General features: G+C 38.7%; 1 protein-coding gene across 1 annotated transcript in view; it reads left to right on the forward strand.

Moving 5' to 3' along the window:
* Positions 1 to 16,172, forward strand: part of METTL15 (methyltransferase like 15) — an 81,271-nt gene extending 65,099 nt beyond the window's left edge. Inside the window, 3 exon segments of the mRNA XM_054283699.1 lie at positions 4,150 to 4,341; positions 7,443 to 7,621; positions 15,264 to 16,172. Coding sequence (XP_054139674.1) covers positions 4,150 to 4,341; positions 7,443 to 7,621; positions 15,264 to 15,709 — 817 coding nt within the window. The 3' untranslated portion in view covers positions 15,710 to 16,172.
* Positions 16,173 to 16,965: the final 793 nt, after the last annotated feature.

Consider the following 16,965-nt stretch of genomic DNA (forward strand, 5'->3'; position numbering starts at 1 on the left):
TTCTTTTTAAAGCAGGCCAGGTTGTCCATATTCCCAGTGTTCTTTTGAAATCTTACATACATTTTTCTTGTAGAATGTCAAAGTTACTAAAGGGGGAGTGAACATGTTGAATATTTTGAGAAGTTAGAGATGGCTTGACTGTAGCAGTTGGGAATTTGCTGAAAAATTGCCATGCTGTTACCCCATACCCACCCCGCAAAGGAGAGCTAATGTGACAGGTATTTTCTGCTTTCTTACATCCTCAGACCATGGTTTCTGAAATTGTCTTAGCTTTCTATGTGGTATCTTCAAGTCGTTAAATATTAAGCTCTATGAGTCTTGTTTCTCCATTTATAAGAGAGGAGCTAAAAGCTCTTCATAGTTTTTTTATGTTTCTGAATATATAAAATACTGCTCAAGTACCAAGTTTAAATCTTTTCTCTTAAGCAAGGCAACTTGGTTTAGTCGGGTTTTAACCTTCTAAGACTGCCTAAAATGATTACAGGGTCCCTTTGTAGTCCCAGCAGCTTTCCAAGGTGTCAGCAGTGGTGAAAATCCCCATCCAGTCTTGCTCTGTGATGTTTGGATGTGCTCTCTCCTCTCAGGCCTCTCAGAACTATAAGCTTGGCTGTTTTTCTTGGTGTTTACAGATGTTCCCTAGTTTACCTTGCCTGCTTTTTCCACTGAGCACTGGTTTTGCAATAAATTAAGACATGAAAGGGTAATAGATTTTCACACTAGGTAAGTATGTCGTAGAACATAAATCCTCTCTTGACCAAAGAAAATGTTGGAAGGGTGAAGAAGAAAGTGGCAAGAATTCTGCACACCTAGGTAGAGCAGAAGGCATGTGACTGTAGGGATATAAAGGTTTTTAACCTTTATTATTCATTTATTATTTATTTGAGGTTTTTCTGCAAAGTGGATTTACAGATCACGTAAATAAAAACCTGAATTCGAAAGGAAATTGAGGGGAAATTAAGAATATTTTGAGAAATCCTGTGTGTAACAGGCAGATTTTATTTGAATATAGGCATAAAGAATGGTAGACTAGGGGAGAGTATCTTCTAACAAATGTCCTGAACTCTTGGTAAAATATTTTATTTCAAATAAATGTGTCATGCTTATAATCTAGTAGATTAGGCCTTTTCATCACTATCATCGTAACTCTCCAACCAAAAAGAGAGTTGATATTTGTGTTTCCCTTCATAAGATGATAAATCTTTCATTGCTGTGCAGTTGGTTTGATTAATGGAAGGGTATGAGAGAGCCAAGATGCTTAAAACTGTTCTGTGTCTTCTGTTCCACAGAGGAACAGGAATCCAGAGAGTTGGCCTGAACCTTGTAATACACTCATTATAACTTCATAAAAACCAGCTGGTTTTAGTGAGAATTTATAAATTATTTATTAATATTATATTATTTTATATTAAAATATTTTATATTATAATTAATTATAATTTATAATCACCAGGATTCCTGTATCTATCATTGGTACACACAAGGCAGTGCATAGCAAACACCTTATATACAGAAGCTGTAATTCCACACAGCTGAAAGACTGACATCAAATGTCAACCTAATAATTTCTCAATCTTTTTTTTTATTTTCAAGCTCCAGACTTTTTTTCAGCTGAAGCATCTCTCTACCAAAGAGAAAATTTCTACTTACTCAAAATTTACTTGTTTTTTTTAATTAACCTTTTCTAATCACAAAAGTTTGGCAGATCACAAATCAAAAGCTGTCACAAACATCTTAGCTATCCACGTATTTATGGCTTGTTTAAAGAAATGTAAGAAAATTTATAGCAATAAAAAAAAAACGTTTAGAGTAATTTTTCAGATGGGTTGGCAGAGCACTACTTCAGAACCCCTGACATGGATTACTGGCTGCTGGGGAACTGGACAATGGCAATTTATAGTTTTATCCAGGTCTCATTTAGTTTTCATTTCCCACATATGGAATTTTGAAGTTCATTCATTTGCACAAGTCAGGAAGGTAGAAACACTGCCTGGTTGGAAAAAGTAGTATGCATTTTTAAGGAAATTCCCCTCATTATGTTGGGGAGGAAATACAATCTCAAAACTATCTAACTAGGTAGCTTAAATTGTTTTAAGTGTCTGAAGTGGATCCTTGTGCTTTTCAGGAGCTGTCAGTTCTTATTATGCTGAGTAGCTGTGTTCAGTTATGGGCTGGACAGACACCAATTCCAGATTGTGTGCTCCATCATGCTATCCCTGGTGGACACTGTCCATTCACACTGTTTCCCAGGTACTGTGCTGTGTTTGCTGGGTGGATTTGTCCTGCTCTAATGAGGAGAGCCTTGTGTTAGCTGAGTGTTCTTCCATGTGGTTGGATTCGTAAGTGTCTTCATTTTAATGGAGCTTTTCCTCTCCACATGGAGGCGGTGGCTTTCAGAAATGTGTTCTGCTTTTCAGGTACTGCTTAAAAATGCAGCAATTTGTTAGTTAGTCTTTCTAAGTCTGTGAAACCCATTTAGATTTTGAGAGACCAATTAAATAAATTGTGTAATTGTAAGCCACCTTATATGTTGGGGAGGATGGAACAGGAAAGCCTTATAAATATGATTGCCTGGCAAAAGATTTTGAGAATATAGAAACTATAAGTGAGATTGAAATGAAAGCAAGTTTTGAGATCCCTTAGTTACTGAACAACTGGAAAACAATGGTGTGGCCAGCTGAGGGTAATCCCCTCTTGATGAAACAATGCCCTCTGCAAGCAGGCAGGTCCAAGGGTCAGAGCAGACCCTGCAGCTTGGCAGATGGGGCCCAAAGAGTAAGATTTAGGGTTTAAAACGTAAACATAGTATGGTAATGTAGTGATTCTTATAGGTTGTATGGAAATGTTATAGGATATGCATGCTGTAGTAGATTGGTTGATGAGAATCTGAATATTCAACACTGAAGATGATTTATTGTATTGTAATGGGAAGTTCGCTCTCTTCCACTTCTCTCTTTTCGTGCTCTCTTCTCTCTTTTCTCACTTTTTCTTCGTCTTCTCCTCTGCACTTCTTCACCCCCTCCTTTCTACATGCTCTCCGCTCTTAAACCTTTGCCTTTAACTCTCTTACACTTTAAGCGTCTCTTCTCTGGGGGCTGCTCCAAGCTGTGGTTGGCAGCTCCCAGCAGGGCCCTGCACCCACGACTTTTGCAATAAACCGATAGTTCCACGACCTGACTGCAGAGATCTCTCGTCTCCGCCTGTCCCGACTGTGCATGACCCCCGTCACTCCTACAGACGTCCTTAAAGACATTCTTACATTATATATAGCCAAAACCCAGAAGTTTGGGGTTAGATACCCAAGAGAGCAATGGAAACCTGAGAGATGATGGAATCACATCCTGGAGCACACCCACCAGGATCACTGAGCCCTGGAGTTCCATCCTGAGCATTGTCCCAGTGCTGCTGAGCTCTGTGTGGTTGGACACACGTGTGTGTGTGTGCCCAAGGTGTGTTCCCTCATCCCTTGCCGTTCCTCTTTTCCTTGTCAGCATAGGAACATTAAGAAACAACCACTTTGAATCCAAGAAAGAGCAGTAAGCACAAAAGTGCATGTAAAACCACTCTCTGCAGTCATCAGCTGCCTAAATCCAAAATGCACTGAGGGTTTAACCTGCCTGTGATTGAGTGCACCTCATTCTCACAGTTATTTTTAAAATGACAAATGCCACTAAAAACGTGTTTGGTCCCATGGCAGGAGCTTGGAATTGTTTTCCTGCTGGGTAAATACTAACCACAGGGTTGTGCCCTCTTGTTCCATTTTGTCTGCTTCTCTAGATCTTTTCTGCACCTTGGCCTAGCTTTACTAAGGGCCCTGCTGGGCAGGGCAGGTACTTCAGTAGTCAGGACATTGCTGCTGAAGGTGTCCTCTTCAGTTCCTGCTCACTGAAAAAATTAAATGTTAGTCAGCTTTCCATTTCTTTAAGATAAAGCAGGAAGAGAGTAAAGAGTTAAAGCTGAAGTAGCCACTGAGGGGTGTTCTGGACCAGTTTTCAATGTTGGCATAAGAAAAGACATTAACTATTACTTGGGGAATAGCCCTATTGCTTCTGAGACAAGTTGAGTGCTATTATCTAATTCCTGCTATGCAAGGGGGAGAGATGGCAAGGTTATAACTGAACTTGGGGCTATTCATTTGTTCCTTTCTTACAGGAACCAGCTTCAGCCTCTCCTGGGAAGGTTCAGCCAGTCAGAGGCTTTGTTAATCTCGTCTGGGGTTGAGCCAGGCACTCTGGACGGAGTTCTCCTGGATGCTGGCTGTTCTTCCATGCAGTTAGACACACCTGAAAGAGGCTTCTCCCTGCAGAGGGATGGGCCCTTGGACATGAGGATGGATCATGACAGGTACACTATAATAGAACGTTTCTTCTTGAACCTCAAAAAATTGCCTGCTATGCAACCCCTGTGCATTTCCTTGCCTCTTAAAATGGAGAATTCTTGTCCTCCAACCACATCTGATACTGCACGAGTGTCCTGTCTGTCTTTTGCCAAAAAAGTTTTTTTCTGCCTCAGTGCTCAGCCCTGGTTGTCTTTGTCTTCTTGGAGATGAGGGGAAGGTTCCAGTGGTGAGTGATTAAACCAGTAATGTTTTATTAACTGCACCTTTAAATGGTAGCATTTTTGGAGTATGTGGTACACATTTACAGGAACCTCTCTCTTTCAGAGGCCTGTTGTCTCCACAGTTTCTCTGCCTGCACTTGATCTGCAGGCTCACAACTTCTTGCTGCAGTCCCTCTCCTTTTCTGCCACACTTGCTGTTTGTGGAAACTTCTCTTGAACAGGTCCAGCTGCTCCCTCAGGAAAGGAGCAGCATCCCTCTTTTGTGCAATGACCATTTGATCCAGTTGCTTCTCTGTGAAAGGAACATCATAAAAATAAATAAAATCCTCTTCATTTTATCTGCTGGCTTAAATCAGATAGCCACATTTCTTTTAGCATGCTGGTGTGATGCTGTCTTCCATGCCATGCATTTGTTTTAAGTGCTGCTGAGCAAAATTATAAGCTTCCTTTCTCTTTGTGTAGGAGGCACATCAGGCTTACTTAATTGTCAAATTAATGGTTACTGAGTAAATCACCTCTATTTAAATTTGGATTGGTGTTCAGTGCTTTCAAGAGCATGAAAATTAGTCATGGAGTGATAATTTCCACTTATGCAGTCTTTTTCATCTTCAGACAACCTGATGTGTTTCTGTAGCACTCTGCTTTTTGCACGAGCAACCAAAGATCTGTCTTGTCTGGGCTGTAATTGCATGACACATTACATGACAGGGAAGGGCAATTTTTTCTTGGTGTTTTGATGAACGTGGTGTCTTAAGAAATGCCATTTGTTCTTTCATTGCCCACAAGAGCCAATGGGAAGCCTCAGTTTCTAAGGAATTAGCTTACCATATTAATGCTACATTTTAACACAGCAAATTTCATGATACTTGCTTTTTCTGGTCCTGTGCAAAATGCTCCCATGTTTCTCCTGGGATTCAGTCCTCAGATTCCGGGAATCTGAACCCCAGGCTGACGTGTAATTTGGATGCATCATGAGAAAACAGACACAGAACAGGAGCCTCAGAACAAAGGGTACCTGAGGCATAACAAAAGCCTTACACTCTGGTTGTTGCTATGATACTACTTGCCTCCAAGTTTTTTTATCTTTTGTGAGATACTGCAGGGGACTAAAAAATGCCTGAAAGCCAAGAAGAGAATTTATTAGGTAGTTTGTATGTTTTCTCTGATTTGTAAACCCACAGATGATGCTCATAAAATACCCTGAACTATTTCAGTAGCAAAGTGACAGAGATGTAAATACACAGGTATAGATTGAAGTCTTACACTGTTTAAATTCTAATAAGTCCTGTAGTTTATATGACTAGGTAATTTCTGTTATCTAAGGAGAGTATTTCTATATAGATTCTTATGCCTTTTAGTGAAAAGTAATGTTTAATTATCTTCATTAGCAATTGTTTTCATAGCAGGAGATTTGAAATAAAAGATCCTTGAAATCAGTTCTGGCTCAAAAACAACATATGATGCAACGTTGCTGAAATGAACCCGTAAGAGGCAAGTTCATATTCTAAATCTGGCTAAAGAGAAAGGTCACACATAATTTCCACCCTAGCACGATACTAGGGTATTTATTCTTAATTTAACATTACTTTTCACTAAAAGGCATAAGAATCTATATACAAATACTCTCCTGAGATAATAGAAAATAGCTAGTCATATAAACTACAGGACTCAGTACAATTTAAACAGTGTAAGCCTTCAATCTATGTATCTATATCCCTGTCACTTGGCTACATAAAATAGTTCAGGGTATTTTATGAACATCATCTGTGGGTTTACTAATCAGAGAAAACATACAATAAATTCTTTATTCTAAACTATTAAGCATAGTTTATGATAATACTTGGAAGTTAAAACTTGTTCTAACTGAAGTTAGGGAACAAACTCAGACAAGTGAGAAAAGGGGATTTTAAAATGTACAAGCATGGTTTATGACAACACTTGGAAGTGAAGACTGTTCTAATTGAAATTGAGGAACAAACTCCACCTAGATCAGAGAGAAAAGGGGTTTAAAAGGCACAAGCATGGTTTGTGATAACACTTAGAAGTTGAAACTGTTCTAATTGAAGTTAAGGAGCAAACTCCACATAGACCAGCGAGTGAAAGGGGTTTAAAAGGCACAAGCATAGTTTATAACAGAATTTGTAAGTTAAAACTGTTCTAACTGAAGTTAGGGGACAAACTCCATTTAGACCAGCAAGAGACAGGGATGCAAAAGGCATGAGCATGGTTGTGATAAGACTTGGAAGTTAAAACTCTTCTACTCGAAGTTAAGGAGCAATCTCCACCTAGACCAGCAAGACAAAGGGGATTTAGAAGGCACAAGCATGATTTATTACAACACTTGGAAATTAAAACTGTTCTAATTGAAGTTAAGGAACAAACTTAGTTAAAACTGTTCTAGTTGAAGTTGAATAACAAACTCCAATTGGAGCTGTGAGAAAAGGGGATTTCAAAGGCACAAGCATGGTTTATAACAACAAGTGTTCTAACTGGAGTTAGGAAGCAAATTCCACCTACAGCAGTGAGAAAGGGATGTAAAAGGCGCAAGCATGGTTGTGATAACACTTAGAAGTTAAAACTGTTCTAACTGAAATTAGGGAGCAAACTCTACCTATACCAGTGAGAGAAAGGGTTTTTAAAGGCACAAGCATGGTTTATAATAACACTAGGTAATTAAAACTGTTCTAACTGAAGTTAGGGGACAAACTCTACCTCAACCAGTGAGAGAAGGGGATGTAGCAGGCACAAGCTGTTTGCACAACGCTGGCCCCTCCATGTGCACCCCTCCCGGGCAGTGTGTGTGTGTGGCTCCTTGGAAGCTCACCTCTGGTGCATGGCAGCTGTCCTCAGGGCACTAACTGGACCCATTGCTGCTGTGTGTGCAGGTGTCCTGGCATGGCCACGGCTGCGGATGTGGTGAACGCGCTGGACCGGCGGTCGCTGGCAGCGGTGCTGAGCGCGTACGGCGAGGAGCGGCACGCCAGGAGGATCGCCTCTGCCATCGTGCAGGCACGCAGCATCTACCCCATCACCAGCACCAGGCAGCTGGCCAGCATCGTGGCAGGTACCTGTTGTAATCTTCACAGCAGTGTTGTTGTCTTCTCAGTCAAGGCTCCTCTCCAGCCCTCTCTGAATGCCTCACCCCCTTTTATCCCAGCTGCCTCCATGGGCTACAGCTGCTGCCCAGTCAAGCACATCACAGCTGCAGCCCATTTACAATAACTAGAATCAGGGCAGGGTCACTTCTACAATACAGAGATCTTTTACTGCCATACATATATTTACAATACATATATTTACTCAGGCCCCTACATTTCCCCCTTTTCTTTTAACAATTGTACAATTACAATATACATATCTGTCCCAGCTCTCAGGCTGCCACAGTTCTCAGCTGTCTAGGATACATACAAATCCCTAGATGTTCCCAGGCTCCTTTCCTCAAAGGCCATATTCTTACAGCTCTCTGCTGTTACAGCTCCTTGATTCAAAGGCCACATTATAGTCTAAAGTCCCAGCTCTCAGGCTGCCACAGCTCTCGGCTGTCCTGTCTTTTATCATGTATGGGGGTCCCATACCTTCTCTCAGTGTTTTATTATGGCTGCGTGTTCCCCATCACGTCGGGGTCACCAGATGTTGTAATCTTCACATCAGTGTTGTTGTTGTCTTCTCAGTCAGGGCTCCTCTCCAGCCCTCTCTGAATGCCTCACCCCCTTGTATCCCAGCCACGGGCTACAGCTGCTGCCCAATCAAGCACATCACAGCTGCAGCCCATTTACAATAACTAGAATCAGGGCAGGGTCACTTCTACAATACAGAAATCTTTTACTGCCATACATATATTTACAATACATATATTTACTCAGGCCCCTACAGGTACCCTTGTTAACTCTGCACAGGAGAGAAGGAAACAATCCCTGTCAAGTCCCAGAGAGATCTATTTGTCCTTGGAGTGATCTCTTCTTTTTTTCTTTTTTTTTTCTTTTTTTTTTTTCTTTTTTTTTTTTTATTTTAATTTGACAATTAGTTCAATAATAGATTTAACATGAAGTGATTTATCATTTCATACACCACAGAATGACAGCAGCCTTGGGTATTCTTTATCCTGGCTATTGATCCTTTCAAATACCAGATATGTCATATCTGTCCTAGTTTTAAGTGTCTGTATTTTAATATTGTAAGGGGAGGTACCGTGGCAGTTTCCAATTACCAGTAAAATCAGATCATTTCTGTCTTTTTAAAGAATCAGTAAGCACAAAGCAATACATGGCTTGCTTCACCTTGGGCATGCCAACTAGATCAGCCTGAAGAGACTATTGAAACACTTAATCTTCCTTGCTCCTCACTGTAAACAGCTGAAAGAAAATGCAGTTAAGCAGGAGCAGTGTTTGCATCAAGAACCTTTGTTTGTTTTCTCAAGTAAAAATTTTCATAAGACACGCAAACCCTGTTCATTAACATAATATGTAGCATCAGAATGTTTTTTATTTTTTTTTTTACCCAAATGATGAAAATCACTACATCTTGTCACAAATAAGTCTAAACTGCTGACTTTGAATACAGACCTTTAAAATTCTAATCCAAATTTAACATTTGCTAAAGAACAGCGTAAAATATTTTATTGGTATCCTGAAGACTATTAAAAATTTTATGGTATTCTTAAAAATTTGTATTACTTAAACTGGAAGTCTAAGGCACTTAAATTTAACGATGGAGAAATTTGAAAGTCTGGATTTGTAGAAGTCAGGATGCTTTAGCCCAGTCAACCAAGGCTCAAAGTTCAGCTGATGTGATAAAAGGACCTGAAGACACTGCTTGCTGTTGTAAGCCCTTACTGTAAATACAGTGAATATAACCAATCTTAAAACAAAATAAAAAATAAAAGAGACAAAGCACTATGAGGCTTTTATAAGCTTTTAAATTTTTAATGTCATCATTAGCAATATCCTGAAATAACAATTGTGGGCTTTGTCATATATATTCCATGCTTTTTGAAATAGTGTTGACAAGACAATGTACTACCCCTGAGCTGGAAGCAAATGTCCCACTGTGTAAAAGAGATAACCTGTTACACACAAGCAACTCAGTAATTCTGAAATAATTTGGTGCCATAGCTGAAAGTAAGGGAATGAAAATGCAGGTGTATGCAAGGCAGCAATTGGAGATCCCGTCATGTTTCATGTGAGCCAGCAGTTGATGCTCCCTTGCTGTGACCATGAGAAGGACTTTTTTGTCCTCACTTTAAATTCCCTGCTATGTTTGCAGAGCTTCTTGATCCACAAGTCAGGTATCCAAGACAATAAATATGTATGTTTGGTGTGCTTTTCTGGGAGTACACATGTAATTATAGCAATTTTAGAGCTGTTACACTGATCCCTGTTTGCATAAAACTTCCTCCAGTTTTAATTTGGTTTATCCAGTAAGGAAGCACTGTGGTGGATCCTAGCTGTTTTTTAGCTGATTGAGAAAACCTTAAGGAAATTTTTCATAATTTTTATATTTTTTTGAAATAAATGATTATTTCAAAATAATCAATATTTTGATTCATTTATCATCTGTAATTAACATATATTCTTACATGGAATTATATTGATGAAGTTATTGTGATAAGCCAGAGCTACAGTGCCAGAGACCACAGCTACAGAAACCTCATGATGGCACAGCCCAAAAAACCACTGACTAATTCAGGACTTGACCAGAGTAAGATTTGCGACCTATTAGTTAAATTTTATGTCTTTTAAAAAATAAAATATTAATTAGAAGAGAAAAATCTTGTGGTTTAGATTTTGCAGATTCTCTGCAAGCCTGATTATCTTCCAGAGCAGGATCATCATTTTTGCCTGGTACAGGAACCAGAACACAAGCTAAACAATCTAGCCAATGAAGCTGGGTGTCAGCATCTGAGAATCTGTGTAGTGCCTGTATTTCTCTCTCCTCTTATTGACTACTGTGGCTTCAGATGTTCCAGAGCTGCCAAGTTTTATCTTAAGGTCTAGCTGATCATCAGAATCACAGTGAATCCAGACTTGGACTAACCTGAGCTTGGAAAATTTAATTTCTTTTGATGGAATGCTAGATTTCTGGTCTTTCCTACCACCCCGTAAAAGCTTAGAACACATGTTGCAGTTCCTAATCCACTGGGAGATAAAAGTGAAGGATGTAGTTTAAAAAAAACCCCAAGAAAACAAAACGGCATTAAAAATTTTGTCTTCCTCCTGGTGTTTATAAATATTATCCAAAAAGCTTCTGATCTGGTTAAATAAGATCTCTAGGAGCTGTGGAATCTGCAGTAGGAGGAGTTTGGGGAACAGCATCTTTTCCTGCAGCACAGTGGAACTCTTCTCACTGTGTGTAATTTTCACAGAGCTGTTTGCAGCATTGAGTGCTCTGTAAATAGTGAACATCAGTAGTTCTTAGCAGAAGAGTAGTGAATAGATGTGTGAAAGTTGATTAAGAAGCACTTCCTCATGTCTATTGTTGTACCTCATTGAGCTATTTGGAAATACTAGATCTGACTGCATGTGCAGGAAAACTCATTAAAAATGGTGAAATTTTTAGGATATAATTTTCATATGCTTTTCCTGTACAACTAATGGTCTATTTTGATTTCTTTTCAGGGGGCAGTATACCTTTTTCTCTATTCATTTTTGTCCAAAATTTATTTTTCTTTATTAAGGCGCATAATCTATGAACAGACAATTTTGAGATCATGTGATCGTCTGGCCTTAACTTGAAAGGAGTTGATGACATGTTAAAAAAATTTTCAAAGTTTAAAGAGAGCTTTAATTGGTGAAGTCAATTTCTTTCAGACTGGCTCACTTTTACAGGCTTTAATTATCAGTTTGGAATTTGTAATATTGCCTGCATTTCAGCTGGGTGAGAATTAGCACTGTGCTGAGGGAGCCCAGACAAAAGGACATTGGTTGCGTCACAGCAACTTATTAAATGCAGAGCTAATTCAACAGACGAATTCCTGCCAACAGGTGCAGCCTCTGGATTCATTCTTACACTCTCCCACTCCCTCACACTCTGGGGACTTGGATAGTTCCTACTGACAGGCACAGCACACTGCTGATTCCATTCACAAGCTTTTCAAATTTCAATACGTTTCAACGTGAGAGTCTATTAGATTGTTTTTTTTAAAGTGTTAACTATCATCAGGGCATTCTGAAACTAAAACTGGATATTTCTCTCACTGGGATTCCAAAGCACTCATCTAGCCAAAAACATGGTGTTTTTATGAATGAAATTCACTTTACAAGCTTCCCATACAGATTCTTTTTTTTTATTTTTAAAATGTTTTTGTGCATTGAACAGCCAGTTACCAGAAGGATTTTCTTTAAGTGTCTTGGTAACTGGAGGGGCCTGGGTGAGAAGTGATGTGCCTGAGCAGAAAGCACAAATAGATTTTGATTTAACTGAACTAGAGGATTAAGAGTGAAAGGGGAATTTTTCACCTGTGGAACACAGATCAGAATCTATTGCTTTGGCTAAAAAGCTGGAGACCAGTGTGACAGAAATTACATTTAATATATAATTTTTTAATATGTAATTTTATAATATATAAAAGATCAGAATAACGAGAGATTACATTTATGAGTTAATTGCAGTCTTTGACAGTAGACCAGTAAGTCTTTGAACATGTAAGCAGTTTGATTTTGGCTTTAGTCTGGGAGGTTTTGGTTCCATAAAACTGCAAAGTGGCTGCATTTCTTTACCAATTTCCTGAATTACATTTACTATATAATAATAAACATTACCAATTTCCTGAATTAAATTTAATATATAATAATAACCAGATTGGAATAACCAGAGATTCCATTTATGGGTTAATTGCAGTCTTTGACAGTAGACCAGTAAGTCTTTGAACATGTAAACAGTTTGATTTTGCTTTTAGTCTGGGAGGTTTTGGTTCCATAAAACTGCAAAGTGGCTGCATTTCTTTACCAATTTCCTGAATACTAGTATTCTGTGCTGTATTATAGCAGCTGCAGTGCTCTTTGTGCGTATTCAACTGAGGCATGTAAGGTTGAGTTATACTTACAGAATATATCTGGGCTTTAATTAATTTTTCTTCAGTGTTTGATAAATTATTCATAGTGGTAAATTAATGTCAGAGTTAATTGTCATAGAAGGTTATTGTAGGAGGAAACTGCACCCAACAGCCATGGCAGGATTAGTGGAAGAACCTCCCAAAGTGTTAGTGTCCTAGTCATGCTAATAGCCTCAGTGTCATTGTTCTTTTATTCATCTGTTCAGCACTGCAGTTGCAAAATATCAGTGCTGATGAGCAGACCAATGAAAACCTGCCCAGGTATCAGCATACTATGTCCATTTACATTTTTACAAAGCCTTTGGAAGTTGAATTTAGATGGATAGGATGGTTTAGGTTGGAAGGGGCCTTAAAGCCCATGCAGTTCCAACTGCCCTGCCATGGACAGGGACACCTTCCTCTAGACCAAGGAGCTCCAAGCTGTGTCCAGCCTGGACTTGGACATTTGCAGGAATGGGGAATCTACAGAGCAACCTTTTACAGTGCCTCCCCACCCACAAAAGGAAGAATTTCTTCTAATCTGATTCATTCCATAGATGTGAGCATCCCACCAGTACTGGTGGCTGTTACTTGGCCTTTAAACAAAGTTGTGTTTATTTTGCCTGGCACGATGTTCCTTTATGCTGTCAAACAGTTCTCATCACACACAGCTGGCACTCAGTGGCTGTTCCAAGGGCTCCATTTTCAAAGAACCCATTTTTAGGTGTGCAAAGAGACATGGAAACAGAGGCCTGCCAGTAGGCACGAGCTTGGTGTGGGTTTCTTGGGATTCCTCATGCTCTGTGGCTTTTATCTCTTCTTTTAATTGAGGTCTCTCATCAAAACGAGCTTTGTGACCTCTCATCAATGAGAGCACACATTCTGTTTGTGATTCATGGTCAGTACAGCAAGTTATGTTCTCAGGGACAGGAATTACACTGACCAGCTAGTGTAGCTTTTTCTGGAGTTGGTAAATGATGGAGAAGCCTCACTCCTGCAGGCTGCATCTATTTATTGTTTTGTGAGACAGCTTCAGGCCACAAATTCACGTGCACTCCTTGACTGGGACAAGTCAATCCTGTTGCCACTTTCTGTCTTGAGGCATTCAGACTATAAGGATTGGAAGTAGCCACAGCTACAACGGGGTCTCTTCAGTGAATTGAGGAGCTGTTAGCTTTGGAGATCAGAGGAGCAAGGTAGGTAGGAAAATCATTTATGCAGAAACATATCTTAGGGACAGAGCATATGTGATAATAGCTGTGTTAATAACAACTGACTTTTAAAATCCCATTATTTTCCTCTGTCTTTGCTGAAGACTGAGATTGCTTTTGTGTTTGTGATATGATTTGTGAACACTCACGCTTTCTGACATAAGTAAAATCTTACCTTTAAATCTCTGGAGAATTTCAGTAATAAATTCTTCTGTGAGAGCCTCTCAATAATAATATCTCTATTAATTTTTTTCAATCACCCATGAAAATTTGAATTTAGACAACTAGTTTCAGAGGTACAGTCTTCCCCTCTTTCACTTCACTCTGTAGAATATCAGTTACTTGATTGTGAGCTGTGTTTACTTCAAACTCTTTGCTTCAATGTGTTGTAACTTAGCACTGGCATGAAATTGGGGCATTCTAATGCATACATACCAATTTTATTGCCTCTTGTTTAGAAAAATAACTGTCCACTTCTGTGCTAGCATGATTTATTAAATTTAGCTTTACCAGACTCATGTGATCACTTAGGTAATAGATGGTAAATTTACTCGGGTTTCACAGATCTTACAGGATTCTTGCACTTTAGTTCCTCTAAAATCCATCAAATCAGGCTTCTCTAGCTTTTTGTTCTATATCCATATAATGAAAGTTCAAGCTTAAAATACATTAAATATTGATATATGAAAATTTCTATCAAAATTTTGGTCTCTACAAAAACTTGACTCAAGAATTTTGAGGAAAGGAAGAGGGAGTTTTGTGCATCTAATAAAAAAATATTTAAGATAGTGATTTTAGGTCTAACAAACCTTGACACATTCTGCTGTGTAGGCACGTGAAAACAAAGCAGTGTCAGCTGCATTTTCTAAATTCCTCAAGGGGTTTTTGTGAACATTTGAAGAAACACAGGCATAGTGTTAAACAATTGCTATTTCCAAACAAGGATACCTCTTTTAAACTTCAGGTAGTTCATTGAAAGATAGTTATTGCCAGGCAGACATTGTCTTCAGCCTGTGAAGAAATGCAGTTATCTGGAAGCCACAGGTAAGATTGTGTCCATTGTACATTAATTTTTTTTCCTTAAAAGTGTAACACAACCACAAATTCCAAACTGACATTGATTACACTGAGCTGTAAAGTGAGACTTGTCTGTCCTATCTTTTTTTTTTTCCTTCATCTGGATTTCAGCCATTATTTTTTAGTTTAAATTGGTGATGCTTTTGGAGAAGGAACTTCTCTAAAAGATTCTAGGGAAAAAACTCAACCACAAAGCATTTTAGTTTAATAGACATCATGTTCAGAGATATGAATTCAAAACATAAAATAAAGATGTATTGCAAAGAAGGAAGCTCACTGCTCAAGGTTCAGTTTTGACTATGCTTTCCTTTAAAGTCATCTTGCACGAGTGGATGCCAAGATGTAGAAATAAGAAGTTATTAACATGCATGTTTTAAAACGTGTGACAGGTGCTTTTCCAGCATCAGCGCTCTACGCACGGAAGGACTTGCTTCAGAGACCTGTGCATGTTGCTACTAAAACTTTCCAAGGCCTGAGGATATTTGTGAATGATGAGCTCCATGAACTCCTGATAGGGCTGAAGACAGCTGAGAAGTTCCTGAGGCCTGGAGGTCGCCTTGTGGCCCTGTCCTTTCATTCCCTGGAAGATCGAATCATCAAACGTTTCCTTCATGGCATTGACATGACAGAGAAACACAACCTTGGCTCAAAGCAGAAGATCAGACAGGCTCTGAAAAAGGCCTCCAAAGGAGAAGACACACAAGGATCTCCCTGTGGAAAATCCAACTCCAAGTGGATTTCTATACACAAAAAAGTTCTCACACCCCAGGCCAAGGATATTCAAACAAACCCAAGAGGAAGGTCGGCCAAGCTAAGAGCTGCTATTAAACTCTAAATGAAAATATATGATTATATGATTGTATCATTTCCTGAAATTCTGTTTTCCAGAATGCTAACTGGACATTTGTCAAACTGATATTTGTCAAACTGAAAAAATAAAAGGAAGGCTGTGAGAAAACTTTTCTTTCTTACCTTTGTGCTTCTTTGTGCTTTGCTTAGGAAGTAGTATAGAGCATGAAAATGTAAACTAAATGCATATGAGTGTCACTAATTATACAAAAAAGACATCATTTTTTAAAAGAGCATCAAACACCAAGTTTATAAAATTTGCAGGTTTGATGTATTTATAGTATTCCCTTTAGATTAATTTCAAAATCCTGGCATTAAGAGTCTAAATTCAGTAGCTAATTGAGACATATTTTTATGGGGGTGGATTTCACACACCTGATTCAGATGTGTAGTTTAGTCTAGAGTAAGTTTAAACTAACCTAAGAATTGTTTATATATCTGTTTCTGTATCCCAGCTAACTTTTTGCATCAATGCCATTGGAACAAGAGGTAATTCTGAAATTAATTGACTTCAGCGTCCCATGTTCTGTCCAGGAGTTTGTAAATGGACTCTTATCTTTTTTAAAGTAAGTATTTATGTCTGAGTGATCACCTGGTTGTTTAATGATAAATAATACCCGTGTCTTGGGTGTGAAAAAAGGGTCATGAAAAATCCACTTTTGGCACTTGGATGCTACAGTAAAGCAGTCAGATTTGTACTTGATCATCTGAATTTCTTCCTGCAGCCATAACTCCTTTGCACAGATCCTCTACAACTTTTAGGTGCTGATGGAATTATAATTAACCCATCAAAAAAGCAATGTTGTGGGCCTTATGAAGTATTCTCCTTTGCTGGTGATCATTTATTAAGAGGTAAGTATTAAATTATTTTAGGAAAGGCTCACTCTTAACACTAGCTTTCTGTTTGGGGGCTATACTCAGCTGTAGAACATTCAACATAATTTCTTGTTTAGTTACTATGAATTAAATTTAGTTTGGGGTTTATATTTTATCTTAAGAGGCCACTGGTTTTCTAGTTTTATTTGCTACAAATGAATGGAAAATAGTACAAATTTCAACTTCTTTGGCCTCTGACTCATCTCTTCAGGAAAAAGTCTTAATTTAAATAATCAAATTGGTACCAGGATTTCATTTGTGATGTCTGAAACTTGGTTGGTAGAATGAAAAAATGCAATTTCTGACTCAGCTAAATGACCACTACACTGGCTCCTGAGCAACTGACTGGATCATTCTGAACTTGAT

Source organism: Melozone crissalis, unplaced genomic scaffold, assembly GCF_028551555.1.
Source record: "Melozone crissalis strain CALT ecotype California unplaced genomic scaffold, PUWL_Pcris_2 ptg000038l_1, whole genome shotgun sequence".
Classification (NCBI taxonomy): domain Eukaryota; kingdom Metazoa; phylum Chordata; class Aves; order Passeriformes; family Passerellidae; genus Melozone; species Melozone crissalis.